Source organism: Carya illinoinensis, chromosome 4 (assembly GCF_018687715.1).
Source record: "Carya illinoinensis cultivar Pawnee chromosome 4, C.illinoinensisPawnee_v1, whole genome shotgun sequence".
Lineage (NCBI taxonomy): Eukaryota > Viridiplantae > Streptophyta > Magnoliopsida > Fagales > Juglandaceae > Carya > Carya illinoinensis.
The window spans coordinates 17788379-17803198 of NC_056755.1; the positions used below are offsets into that span (position 1 = coordinate 17788379).

At 37.7% G+C, this 14820-nt stretch overlaps 1 protein-coding gene across 1 annotated transcript; it reads left to right on the forward strand.

The window, feature by feature from the left end:
- Positions 1 to 6191: 6191 nt before the first annotated feature.
- LOC122306713 (photosystem II repair protein PSB27-H1, chloroplastic) lies at positions 6192 to 7058 on the forward strand. The gene has a single exon (XM_043119214.1). The coding sequence runs from the start codon at positions 6268 to 6270 to the stop codon at positions 6787 to 6789; it is 522 nt and encodes a 173-aa protein (XP_042975148.1). The 5' UTR covers positions 6192 to 6267; the 3' UTR covers positions 6790 to 7058.
- Positions 7059 to 14820: the final 7762 nt, after the last annotated feature.

Genomic DNA, 14820 nt, shown 5'->3' on the forward strand with positions numbered 1-14820 from the left:
AATACTGGGAATGGTAAAACTGGAGGGATGACCTAGACGTTGATGCCATATGGTCTTATTAGCAATGGTTTGAGCAGCAAAAATGATGGAAGTTTCGGGGCGATACACGTAGAGCCCATTGCATAGATCACCCGCCCCAATCGGCTTCATCGATTAAGAGTCCTGAAATAAATAAGAATTAGAAGAAAAATTAATAAGACGAGAATTATAGAGGGCAATTTGGAAAACTGAAAGTAAATTAAAGGAGAGAAGTGGAACAAAAAAAACATTATGTAAGGTGAGAGAGGGAGGGAGGCGGCAAGAACCCAAACCTTCGGCTGGGATATCTTGCCCTAATGGAAGCCGAATATAGTGAGGAGTGAGAAGTGGCTGCAAATCTGTAAGGGCATTCTGTTGGTGACAGATGTGGTGGCTCGCACCACTATCTATGATCCAATGGAGATGCCGATTGAAGGTAAAATCAAATGGGGAGAAAATGTTACCAGAAAAAGTTACAGGGGATGGGTTGATCGGGGTAGGTGATGGTGCTAGGAGCTTGAGGAGCTTCTAATATAGCTCCAGAAGAAGGGAAACTAGGTTGGCTGACGATGAAGGAGGAAGAGAGACTGAGTTGGCAGCCGACGGAGGTGGCCCTAAAAGGGATGGTCTGGATTTGTTGGTGCGAGGTTTTCGGCCTGGAGGGTACCCGATGAGGGTCCAGCAACAGTCATGGGTGTGGCAATCTTTGCCACATGTGGTGCACTTCAGAGGAGGACATGGGCGACTTGTGATGCGGGTGGCCATGACCATGGTCTCGGACGACAGTGGTTGGTGGTTGAGAAGCCTTTGTTGCTCTGCTTGAAACGGGATTGAAAAGACTTTACCAATAGATGGAAGTGGGTCCATTGCCAGAATTTGAGTGCGACGAGGAGCAAAGGAATCGTTGAGCCCAAGGAGGAATTGAAAAACGCGTTCATCATCAGCTTGCCGTTGCATGTCTTTGAGGTCAGTGGCGGTTTGGAGATGACTAAGTTCATCCCATAATTGTTTGATTTGGTTGAAATAGTCATGGACAGAGTTTGTGTTTTGATGCAAAGAGGAAAGAGCTCGTTTGAGGTGATAAATGCGGGCATTGTTTCCGTGACAAAAACGGGAAGAGAGGTCGAGCCAGACAGCGCTGGGATCGGTATGATATTCAAGAGAATTGGCAAGGGAAGGGCTGATGGAGTTGAGGAGCCAGGTAAGGACCATATCCTTCGTTTGGTTCCACTGAGTATATTCGGGTTTGGTAGGTTCAGGAGGTATGAGGGTGCCATCGATAAAACCAAGTTTATTTTTTGCATTAAGAGCTCTGGTGATGGCTTTTTGCCATTTGGGGTAGTTGTCGCTGGTGAGAAGACCATTAACGAGGAGTAGACTAGGAGAATCAGAGGGATGGAGAAGATAAGAGGAGGGAATGGTTAGGGTGTTGGTCTTGGCCATGGTAGAATGGCAGGATCTTTTTTTGTTAGGCTAATACCATGTTAAGAGAGAAGAAGGAGATAAAATTGGGCTACGTAAATTGTCTATTTCATATTAAGCTGTACAAATAAATAGGCGTACAATAAGTTATGTAAGGAAAGTTTATACAAAAGGAAAATAGATTAATGTGGAGTCCTAAAATTAAGCTAATTACAGAAATTATGCAAGTCTTGATATGGTAAGAAAGCTGTCAATGGATAGCTGTCAATATCCTTTGCCATTCCAACAGCTTGGAGGCCCCCTAGAGCTTCAGCTAGCAAAGGATAAAAAAAAAAAAAAAAAACTAGTTTTTGACAGCTTGTTGGTAGCCAAAATGGAACCCTCATGATTACGAGTCACTAATCCAATACCAATTTTGTTGTTAGTTACACTCAGAGTTGCATCCTAGTTGATTTTGATGTAACCCACAGGGGGAGGAATGCACACAAGATGTTTGTCTTGGATCTCCTGGACACCTTTCTTCGAGCCAAACTGTACAACCTTGAAGTCTTCCAAAGAATTAGCTGTCTGTCTTGCTACCTGTGGATGTCTATCTTGGATCTCCTGGACACCTTTCTTCAAGCCAAACTGTACAACCTTGAAGTCTTCCAAAGAATTAGTTGTCTGTCTTGCTACCTGTGTGGGATGCATAAAAGAATCCTTAAAGATCATTTTGTTCCTTCTCAACCAGATGCCTCGAGTTGTCATAGAGAATAAATCCATCAATTTCTGATTAGATCTAGAGCTAAGATTTTTAACCAGTTCTTTGAAACTACCTGCATTATTCGAACTTTTCTGAAAACCTTTAGGTCTTTGGCTCCATACATCCATGGTTGATGAGCAACTCCATAAAGCATAAGCAGTGGACTCATCTTCCCTACAACAGATAGGACACAAAGGAGAATTCACTATTTTCTTCTTATGCATATTCAATCTTGTAGGAAGTGACTCAAGACATGCTTTCCACATGAAAACTTTAGTAATATTTGGAATCTGATAATTCCAACAACAAGTCCAATCCTTAAGCCTTTGGCCTCAAGAGGAAGCTTGACCCTTATGCATTTCCAACAGCTCTTTCTGCTTGTGGTAGTCACTCTTCACTGTGAACTGACCATCCTTAGTCCCTAGCCAAATAAGTCTATCACTGGCCCCAGAAACACTGATGGAAATTTTATGAACAATTTCAGCAACCTCATTTCCAAGAACTGATACAACCTAGCCTCGGTTCCACTGCTTAGTCTCCTCATTAATAAGCTCAGCAACTCAAGCTTCTTTATTCAAAACCTAGACAAGAGTTTGGACCTTATAACTTGGTCGAGGCAGCCACCTGCAATCCCATATTTTTGTATCCTGACCATTCTCTATCCTCCATAGAGAACCCTTCTCAAGTAGTCCTTGACTCTTCCAAATAAAAGAAGGCCTATCACCCACTTTTGGTTAAAAGAAATTAGTGGTGGCAAAGTATTTCAACTTGAGGACCTTGGCTAGTAGTGATTTAGGAAATTGGATGAGTCTCCATCCTTGTTTTGCTAACAATGCCATATTAAGCTCCCAAAGTCCCTAAACCCCAAGCCTCCAAACCCCAAGCCTCCTACCCCATTTGCTTTTCCCATTTGTCTCCAAGAGACCCAATGCACCTTCTTTTCATTGTTCATATGGCCCCACCAAAACTAATGCATCACTCTATTTATTTCATTTAACAAGGACTTAGGCAATATGAACACCCCAATGCAGTAAATAGGAAGGGCTTGAATCATGGCTTTCAATAAGATTTCCTTTCCTGCTTGTAATATATGAACTTTGCTTTCCAATTGCTAATTCTACTCCTCATCTTGTCCAAGATTCCCTTGAAAGCAACATGCCTTGATCTACCTTTAGAGTAGGTAAACCAAGATAGCTTTCATAGCAGGAGGTTGATCGAGTTCCAGCAATGCTCAGGATGTACTCCTTGGTAGCTTTCCTTGTATTTACACTAAAAAAGATTGAGGTCTTGGACTTGTTAAGTTGTTGTCTTGATGCATCTTCATAGAGGACAAGTAACTTGTGAATGGAAGCCCATTCCCTTGCATTAACTCTACAAAACAGTAAACTGCTATCGTCTGTAAAAAAAAAAAATAGATGGTTAATGCTTAGTTTGCCTCTACAAATAGGAAAGCCATGGATATCCTTGACAACTTCAGCATGATTCAACAAACTACTTAACACCTTAGCAACAATTATAAACAGATAGGGGGAGAGAGGATCCCCCTATCTAATGCATCTAGATGGAACAAAGCTTGCTTGAGGAGTCCCATTGATAAGGATTGAGTATGAAACTAAAGAGATACAATTCATGATTAGAGAAATCCACCTGGCATTAAAGGCCATCTTCTCTATAACCTTCCTTAAAAAAACGCATTCCACTCTATCGTATGCTTTGTTCATATCCAACTTGACAGCCATATAATCTTGTTGCCCTCTTCCTTTAGTAGTCATTGAGTGCAAGGCCTCAAAAGCAGCAATTACATTATTAAGAATCATTCTCTTAGGAACAAAGGCACTTTGTGTAGGTGAAACAATCTATGGAAGGATATTCTTGAGCCTGTTGGACAACACTTTTGAGACAATTTTATAGAGTACATTGTAAAGGGAAATGGGTCTGAAATCCAGAACTGTTTGGGGATTTTTCACTTTGGGAATTAACACAATAAAAGTATCATTAATGGAACTTATATCCCCCCCATGATTCAAAACCTTCAACACAGCCTTTTGTGACATCACCTCCTACCATTCCTCAATGATTTTGATAGAAAACAATTGAAAAACCATCTGGGCTTGGAGAGCCCAGAGGGTCCATTTGAAACAGTGCATCCTTGACTTCCTCAACTATGAATGGAATTGAGAGGTTGCTATTCATGTCCTCAGTTACTCTAGGCTAAATCTGGTTTAAACATGTTCAATTCCAATAGGGTTCAATGAAGAGAAAAGGTCCTAGTAATGCTAATAGAAAACCTCAGCAATACCATGCATATTATTAATCGTCTTGCCATCATTGAGTACCAGTTTTGTAATCTCATTATCTTCCTTCTTTGATTAGCATACTTGTGGAAATATTTAGAATTTATATCTTCATCTTTTAGCCATGTCTGTTTTGCCCTTTGCTGCCATTTGATATTTTCCTCTTCAAGTCATATGTCAATATCCTTCTGAAGAGCCTTGATTGCCACTGTGTTTAAGCCATTATTAGAGTTTTGTAGAGTAGATAGCTGGTGCAACTTAGTTTGAGTATCCTGTCTTCATTTTCGAAGAGAATGTTTGCTCCACTGAACCAATGAAGCCTTGCACTTGCTGAGGTTTCTTGACCTTGCTGAGAAGATTGAGTAGACCAACTAGATTGATTGCACTGTCTTTTTGTTTTTAAATGAATTTAAACCATAGGAAAAGCTCCCTAATTATCAAATCCTTTCCTCCCAAATTACCCCTTTTGCACCGATTATTATCTAGATTTGGGATTAAAACGTACATGAGACAGAATGTCCTTAAACCAACTGGACCTTTGACAGCCACACGTAGTTCAAACTTTGGAAAATTCATGGAGTAATGGCCTTGAAATACTCTGTTTTTTGACCCATTTAGTCAAGTTTCAAGTCCACCTCCGATACTGGCCCAAAAAGCTAACTACATATAATCGGCCTCAGTAGAATTGGAATTGTTCCAAATCTAAACATTTTCATAGTCTTTAAGAACCAATATTGAAGCCTTCTTTGAATCTTTAGGCCCAAAAGTTTTAAAATATCTTGACGATCCCACCGAATTAGAACATTGCAAACATTTGGTGCAGTGCAAACGATTTAGCAAAATGCGTGCATGCATGCACCGCCACCTTAATGGAAAGAAGCATTCAAACTTTTTCACCCTCACTTTCTCGCGTTGGCTCCATATTGGTCTAGACCCAAACCCCTTAGCTGTAATAGTGGTAAGAAAAATGATAAATATATATAACTTTTCGTAATATTTTATTCAACAATATTTTAAAAGGAATGATATTTTTGTAAAATGAGAGAGTAATATCTTTTGGTTTTTGTTTTTCCATTGAAGTTTATCACAATCGAGCATTTTTCAATCGAGTATGCGCTAATTTTGGCACATTGACACTAGTTTCAAACCTCTTACAACAATCATTAACATGCTTAATGTCATCAAATTCTGAATTGTTTGTGAGCTCTACCATAACTCTGATGAGAAATGCTATAAGGAAGTTTTACACCATACTCCTTTATCTAACTAATATGTAATTTATCATTTAATAGGTTTGATCATAAGGATAGAAGGACAAAAATGCTAAATTAGATATTGATTAAGCGAAGGTAACGTAAGACTTTGACGCAGAATCTTTCTAACTCCAACGTATGATTCCGGCCCATAGCTTAAAGCGAAAAATATATGAATGTTAGAAAAGTGTACGATGTGTTGCTCCACCATTTAGGAGCCTCCCCTTGGCCCATTCCTACTAGTTATGACCTCCCAATTAGACCAATAGACCCACGTACGCACACTCTACTAATCTCCCATTCAAGCTCAAACACACGATGAGTAGTACTTGCAGTGCGTGCAGGCTTGCAGCAGATCTATCCCTCACATCTCATTGGCTCTTATCTCATCCATAAAACCAAAAGCCAAGATAAGGTGATAAGCTAAGATAAGGTGATAAGCACACGTGGCCGAAACCCAGTTCCTCTCCCTGACTACAAACACAAGCTCTACCGTCTCTCTCTATTCCTCCATTTCTCTCCCAATCACAGCCAAACCATGGCGTCCCCAACCCTACTAACTCCCACGGTCTCCAAACTAACATCACAGCTCTCACCCATCAAACCCAAATTCACCACCACCATCATTGCCACAAACTCCACCAATGCCCATCAACCTCGCCGTCGAGAATTCTTATCGCTGGCCACTACCATCCTCTCTCCTGCATGGCTTTCTGCGGTCAGTACCCCAGCACTGGCTGCTTCAGATGAGGAGTACGTAAAAGAGACAGCAGAAGTGATAAACAAGGTCAGAACCACAATTCAGATGGATAAGAACGATCCTAATGTGGCTGCCGCAGTCGCTGATCTAAGAGAGACCTCAAATTCTTGGGTGGCTAAGTACAGGAGGGAGAAAGTTTTGCTTGCCAGGGTTTCCTTCCGGGACATGTATTCAGCCCTCAATGCTGTTTCGGGGCATTATATTAGTTTTGGCCCAACGGCACCGATACCGGCGAAGCGAAAGGCCAGAATATTGGAAGAGATGGACACTGCGGAGAAGGCCTTGTTGAGAGGAAGATAAATATATAGGGCCTAGCTTGCTAGTTGATCAAGGAGGGAAGCAATTTTTTTTTTTTTTTAAAAAAACCTATTTTAGAGTTTTTATTTTTTATTTTTTAAGAACCCATTTTAAGTATTTGAATTTCATCTTAATTGGAGTTTTGAGTTACACAATGATGAGGCTGTAGATGATCAGTTCTTTATCTGACTTGAAAACACTGTGAGATGCATGTTGATCTGTTTAGTGCATAATTCTCATCTATATATCATTGAGAGTGTATTTATCTGGCATGTTGATTATCAATCTCCCTACTCACACAAAAGAAATTTCACTATTCTTAATCTCGATTTGTGAGTTTCCTTTTTTTCTTTTCTTTTTTATTTCCAGATAAAAGTTAATCTTTTCAGAATGAAAAGATATTTAAACTTGTTTGCGAAATACTGCCCACAAAACAGACGTGGATCATTCTGCTAGATACGGTACTAGCTTTGAACCAAAATTTTAAGAAGTCAGTTGACTTGCCTAAAAGCAAAAGTTAGTGACGAGAAATTGAAAGCAAAATCCTATCTTTTGCAATTGCATCCAAGAGACGGGCTCCAACTTCTTCTAATTATGGCCCAATATGAAATTAAAAGTATCATGCTAGTCCTCAAAGTATGGATGACAGATCTCTGGGGCTAGGTCCAAAGTCTTGGGCCTTTTCCTTTTTTTTTTTTCAACATTTTGAATCACTTCCAAGTCCCATACAACAGCTCAAAATTAATTTCGTAAAAGAGTATGGCCTATATATAGTAGGAAGCCCAAGAGGAATCTCATTGCTGAATGCTTAATCTTTAGCTGAAAGGCCGGCTTTAAATGATCTTTGCACTATTTGATGTCATTATCTTGGACATGGAAGTGGGTGCATGCCCGTATGCCACTAATTATTAATGTAGGATAATAGATCTTCACCACGCTGCTTTTTCCTAAGTTTTGTGGAAATTATGGCATGAAAAGAAAATTAGTGGTGGAAAGAAAGACACACAAATTTTCTCTACCTAAATTCTTGACCTGATCGTGTAAACTATATATGGCAAAGAAAAAGGTGGTGGAAATTAAGAAAGACGTACATTTTCTCTAACTAGTTCTAGACTCCATGCATCCACTAACTCAAGTTTGGCATTTCCACATGAGCAAACAGACATTTCATCTCTCCTCTCTTTATCATCCTCTACCTTGGCGATCAGTGGTGGTTGCTTTCCACCAAGGTCAGAGGGTCCTAAGTTGGTAGACAGACAGATCAGGATGATAAAAATTATATGGGACCTAAGGCTGATCATTCAGACCGAGTTTTTTCCTGGCCCGATCAGGAACCTGGATAAATAAATTTCGTAAGCTGTTTTCAGACCGGATATAATCTGATCTGGAACTCAGATTGACTTACCTGGTTCTATCCAATCTGGATGCAGTTATGCAATTCAGGTATCGGATTTAAAACTCATACCCGATTTCTATTTTAAAACATGCAGAACACACGGTAACACCCCCCTCCCCAAAACTCAAAAGATCTCTCTCTCTCTCTCTCTCTCTCTCTCTCTCTCTCTCTCTCTCCCCTAATTTGTTTATAATTAAAATAAAAAATGACTCAGATTTAAAAACTTCCATTTTCTAGCGTTGTTCTTGTATTACTTGGTGATCTCTCATATTCCAAATGGAGGGGTTAACTATGGAGGTGTACCCTAATAGGTTAGTGTTGTTGGTTGAGATTTGAATATCTTTGATTGGATTGAGTTGTTCTGTGCTGTAACCACCCTCATGCAGGCAGTGGTGGTTTGCTCGCTTTTTATTTGTTTAACGCTTCATATTCTTGTTGGATTCTCATTTGTTGTAGTGGGTTTGTTTTGTTTCTTGAAGTTGCTGGCTATTTTATGATTCTGTTGTTGCTCTCAAGGCATGTAATGAGATATAGGGTTGGGATTTCTTTAGGGTACTATTTTTGGGAGGAATATAGGGTAATGTGCGAGTTGCTAAAGTTGTAATCTTTTGTATGTGGAAGTTTTAGCTTTTTCTTCCAATGACCACTCTGTTTACAAGGTTGCTTCAAAGGTAAAGTTTAATGGCTACAAAGACAGTTTAAGCAAATTGAGGCTTAGAAGCAAGCAAGAGAAGTGATAACCTTATCTTTCATCATTAAAAATGTCAAGCCAAAGAGATTTTGACACTTGCTTGAACTTGCTAGGCTGGTGTAACTTCAAAATGGTTTGAGTGATAGAGACCATGAAAATCTACCATTATTAATTATTAGTTCTACGAACAGATCCCAGAATTGCAAGAGTCAAAAGAAATTAATCATTTTAGTACTTTGAATGAACAGAAAAGGTATCCTCACCGAAAATGGGTCCCGATTGCGTGTGTATTATATATATATATATATATTATTTTTATTTTTTAACTAATGATTAAGGAAGTAAGTTTTAGTAATATTGTGAATTTTTTTAAAAAATATTTAAGAATATAAAAAAGATTATTAAAAAAAATTAAAAAAAAAAATTGGGTCTCGTGCTACATCCTCGTTTGACTAGCACGGCCCTTGAATGAAACCAAGTTTGACTAGCGGTCGGCTTGTCTTACTCTATACTGTTAAAAGAATGCCAGTGATTCATTCCCACGCATTCTTTTTAGGATCTAAGAAATTTATATAACGGTGATAGAAAAAAATTGCAGAGGCTGTGATAATGTATCATCAACCAGAAGATGAACTCAATATGATCATCACAGCCTTGCAATTCAAGGTTTACATGTAGGCCCCTCCAATACTGAGTTGCCCGTTCGTATGAAATTTATATACTGTATCTATCTCTTTTTAAATTGTGAAAAGTATTTGAATGTAAAGTTATATTTAACAATCTGATGCAGATTTTTTTTCTGAGTATGTTGTTTTTCTCTTTTGAAATTGATTTTGGCATACAGGGTTTTCTTTGCCTTACTAAACTCAAGTACTGCCATGTTCCTATTGATCTATTACCAGTAGTACATGAAGAAGGAGAAGAACCCGAGTTGGAATCTATTGATCTATTTGTCATCCGAGAATGTGCTTTCAAGGATCAACATGTAAATATTTTGTTTTATTTTATTTTATTTTATTTATTCCTTGCTAAATTGATTTCTTATAGGCAATAATACTAATGTGTATAACTGGCAACAGATGATAGGAGGAGGGAGCAGAATTTTTTAATGTTCTTACCAAATTAGTTCAAACAATGTAATATGTAATATACTAATATGTAGTTTTTTTGTAATGTTTTTTTTTTTTAATTTTTTATTCATTTAGTTAAAAAAGTTAATTAGTTGTCTATTTTTAAAATATAGGTTTCTTAGTAAATATGTTGGGGGAGAAGCATAGTTCATTGGTTGCCACTAATAAAGGCTTGAATCTCTGCCCGCCCCCCCACCCCCCCGGGAAGGTGTTTGATAATTCAAAATGGAAAGTGCATGATGGAAATGTTTCTTTTTGGAGGGATATATGGTTTGGTAACGGGCCTCTTCTTGCTCAATAGCAAATTAGTGAACTACCTGACTTATTTTTGAAGGAATGTAAAACTGATCTTAGTTGGGATGTGGAGTTGTATACTAGAATATTAGTGGGGATGGAGAAAATAGCGAAGCTTGTAGAGCAACTATGCAGTATTAAAATCGGTAAGGATTTCTTAATATGGCTGTAGAATCCAAATGGTAAGTTCTCTACTTGTAGTGCATGTCAATGTATTCAAGTTATAACTCCTGAATTTCCTCGGGTGAAATGGGTGTGGCATGCTGCTATCCCAAAGAAGATTTCAATAACCATGTGGAAGGCAATGCATGAGTGCTTGGCAATGGATGATCAGATCCATAAAGTGGGCATTCCAATATTTTCAAGATGTGATTGTTGCTCTTCAGGTGACTGTGCGAATATGAACCACGTTCTTGCAATAGGTGAGTTTGCAGAAAGGATATGGAATATTTGTTTTGTGCAAGTTGGTATGCCTATATGGTTGGTATGCGTTGGAGAGTTCGAGTGGAAAGCTGACACTGTCGTGCAAGATGTTCATCGTAGAGTGGCCAGTTAATTGGCATTATTCCGTCGGTGATTACTTAGAGGCTATGCTGGAGATGGTGTAAGGTGAGGATGGAAGGGTTGCTAGAATTAGAGAACTTAGTGTGGTGTTCTATTAGACACTGGGTTTTTTGGGTCGCGCTTAGACTCAAGGACTTGAAATCCTTATCTCGACATGATGAGGAGATCATGTGTTGCTTGCTATTGCCATTTAAAATTTTGAATTAGTTGATTTTGAAACAGGTGCGTTGGCTAAGGCCAAAAACTGAGTGGTATAAGTTAAATGTTGATGGTAGGTCATTTGGCAACCTAGGACCTTCCAATATTGGTGGAGTAATGAGAAATAATAAATGAGATTTTGTTCATGGTTTTGCAAATTATACTGGGCATAATTCTAATAATGCGGTAGAAGTAATGTGGTTGCTGTATGGCCTTCGAAATGTTTGTTCATTGGGTGTGAGGGAAGTGGAAATTGAAATGGATTCAATGTTGGTAATTCAATGGTTGCAGACAAAACGATGTGGATTGTGGTATGTGGAGAATTACTAGGATGAGATTATGAAAATACTGGATGGGCTAAGATAATCATTCTTATAGAGAGACAAATGCAGCGATAGATGGTGTGGCTTGTAGTGGAGCTAATGGTTGCAATGGTTTGTAGTTTTCCTTTTCGGAACTCCCTTTGTTAATGAAAGGTATAATAATTAGATTGGAAAATGAGGGTTTTTCATATTTTAGAATTGCTCGTTATTAATGGATTTTTTTTTTTTTTTTTGCAGGGAATTTATGTTTGTTTAATTTATGGATTTACTATATAGATTAAAAAGAAAAAAGCTTTTCAAAACTATTTTTTTCTTGAAAAAAATTAATAACATATAAGTTTTTGTACAAAAAAAAAAAAAAATCTGGGTTACAGCCCGGAACATCTAGGTTTTGGCCTAGGTGATAACCGCACTAACTTAGGCCGAGTGTCGGCCCATATTTGAAACTCGAATTCTGGTCTAGGCATACCAGGATACGTGGCCCGAAATCCAGGTAAAAAGTCCTGGACCTCCGATTTTTCTTGAGAATGGAGAATGAATTTATGGGGTAAGGTAAGGGTTGGCTAACTTGTATATTGTATCCCAACTGTATGGCCCGTCCAATAAACTGAAAACATAAATAGATGGTGAATACATCTAGGCCAATACTTTAAAAGTATTAGTTAAGGTTACAATTGAAACACGTTGAAATTATTATAAGAGTAGTGCTATATATATACACGTACTTATAATTTTATTTACAAGATTCATTTTGTTAGTTTTTTTTTTAAATTTAAATTTTGAATTTTAAATTTTATGATTTTCAGCATGTGGAGAAATAATTTTTTTTAAGTATATTTAGCATTTTCCTTATTATAAATTGCTTAGACTTTTCATTTCAAAATAATATGAGATCTCATTTGCCAATTTTCTATACAAAATTACACAATCCTGGTACTTCAATATCAGTCCCAACTTTGCAATGTATTTATTGGGCCGAGTCCATCATGGATGGCATGACTTAAATCTCACACTTTTGTTTAAGATTGACTTTGATATATAGTACTGTTTGTAACAACTCAAAAAAGACCACTTAAGTCATGGTCCATACTCTAAAATGACTTATCAAGATTAGAATTAGTCTCTTGAAATAAAAATAAAGGGCTTAAACTTTTTGTTGATAATGTAAAATCTCATTCCTCAAACTTTTAGAGGTTGGCTCAAGTGGTAAAGGTCTTGGGCTTGGGTATATGTTCTCCTAAGTTTAAGATTTAAATCCCCTTGAATGCAAAAAATCTATAGAGATTATCGGACTGAAATATTTTTCTCTTGAATATCCGAAGTGTAATTACAAGAAATTCATTGTCGATAGCCTGTGCACCCTTGGCCTGGGATTAATCGGGATGCTATTTTGGACATCGGATACCACCTTTTTTTTTTTTTTTTTTAACACAAATACACAACGGGTATTACAAAGTACAAGGACGTTCGTATGTTGAATTAATCATTTTCTTGAACTGGGTTTGGAGAGGGATGGAGTTATTTCTACGTATAGAACATCAAATGATCAATCACCGGGAAGTCATCAAGAAAGATTTTTAAAGATCTCATGAATGAGTGAGATGTTGCACTAAATGGATAAGATTATGAGCCTAATGTTGGACCTGGGAGGGTGATGTTGAGGCCCTGCATCATGCCAGCCAATTATGGGCGAAGAACATGCCCATCAAGATCAATAACGTAGAAATTAATGTTGCAGCCAATTTATTAGCTTTCCGGAAATCATGCCAGCAGGAAGATCATCGTGTACTCACTACAAGAAAAGTAAGTTTTTGTGACTAAACTTTTGTGACCAGAAGAACTATTTCCTATAAAAATTATGGGAAATAATCATTTTGGTCATTAAATTTTGGTCACAAAAACCCACTTCTCTTATAGTGACTGTAAGCAGAATGAAATTCACAAGCCTTTAGGTTGTTAATTCTTGACCTTTTCCAGCTTTAGATTGACCAGAAAGCATAATTTAGAAGTACCTTTGATTTGGCATCCATTCATGGACCCTTTTAAATCTTCTCTCTTGTTTATCCTTATTTTTCTGCGGCTATAGCGATTAACTTTTTAAGCATGGTTTTTGTTTTTGTTTTTTTGAGTTTATTTTCTTTATTAGTAGTATTTAATTTTATGCAGTACTAACGTATTAAAATTGACAGACATCGCGTGTTTATTCACCATGAAGAGCTGCAAAATAACATGGGACAAAAACTGTCGTTAGCACAATATGGATGAAAAAGAGTTCTTAAAATGATTATTAAAATAATTAGTCAAGATTACAACTGAAATCTCGTGAAATTATTGTAAATAGTTAGAATAAGAACTTCTCTCCAAAACAACGTCGGATTTCATTTACAACTATTTTTACTAAATTCAAAGTAAGGAGACTCATGAAAGTGTATTGTGTTAAGAAAAAAAATCTATTAATCATCTCTTTTTAAATCATTTGTTTATCATTTCATGATGTGATATTAAATAAATAGTCTCTAATCACTTTAATGTCATATCATAAAATGATAAAATGATGACTTACAAGAATTTTTATTTTTTTTTTCGAGTATAACAATGAATCTTAATTTATTGAATAAACTGGAAACAAAGTTCAATCAATACAATATTTCTCACTAAGCACAGTATTTGTAATTTGCCTAGGACCATCCTCTATCCACACTCTTTCTTCTATACTAGACAAAGCTAGTTTTGCAAGTATATGTGCTACTTTGTTAGCATCTCTGTACACAAATCTTGTAGACCAATCCGACCTTCCTCTAAGTATTTTCTTTGCATCTTCTATGAACACACCATAGTCTATTAGAACCTCCTCATCACTGCTCAGGTCCTTCACGACAATCTGTGAATCCTCCTCTAGAATTACTCTGCTCAGCCCCAGCTCTATACTCAACAGAGCAGCTCTTCTAGCTACCATGACTTTTGCAGCACAGGCCCCCACTTGATTCTCAACACCCGAGCATAGACAAGATAGAATTTCCCCTTGATCATCCTTCACAACAACCCCCAACCCAACTCTGCTATTATTGGCATCCACTGCAGCGTCCCAGTTAACCTTAACCATCCCCACCCCAGGCTTTTCCCATTTAACAGCCTCTCTTCTCACGGCTCTAGCATCCAAACATCTCTGTTTGATCAAGTTTGCTTCCTTGAATTCTGACAGAGCCAGTTTTGCAGCTTTGAAAACATTTTCTAGAGCATCAAACTGTTTTCAAACACGAATAAATTCCTTCTCAACCATAACCTCCTCATAGTATAAGCCATTAGTTCCACATCCTCTATTCTTAATTTCTGAAACATAGAGGCCCATAATTCTGCAAATACCCATTCTGCATTGCACCATTTCCTAACAGGACTTTCATCCACCGCCCATACATCCGAAACTGCAGAACATCCCCA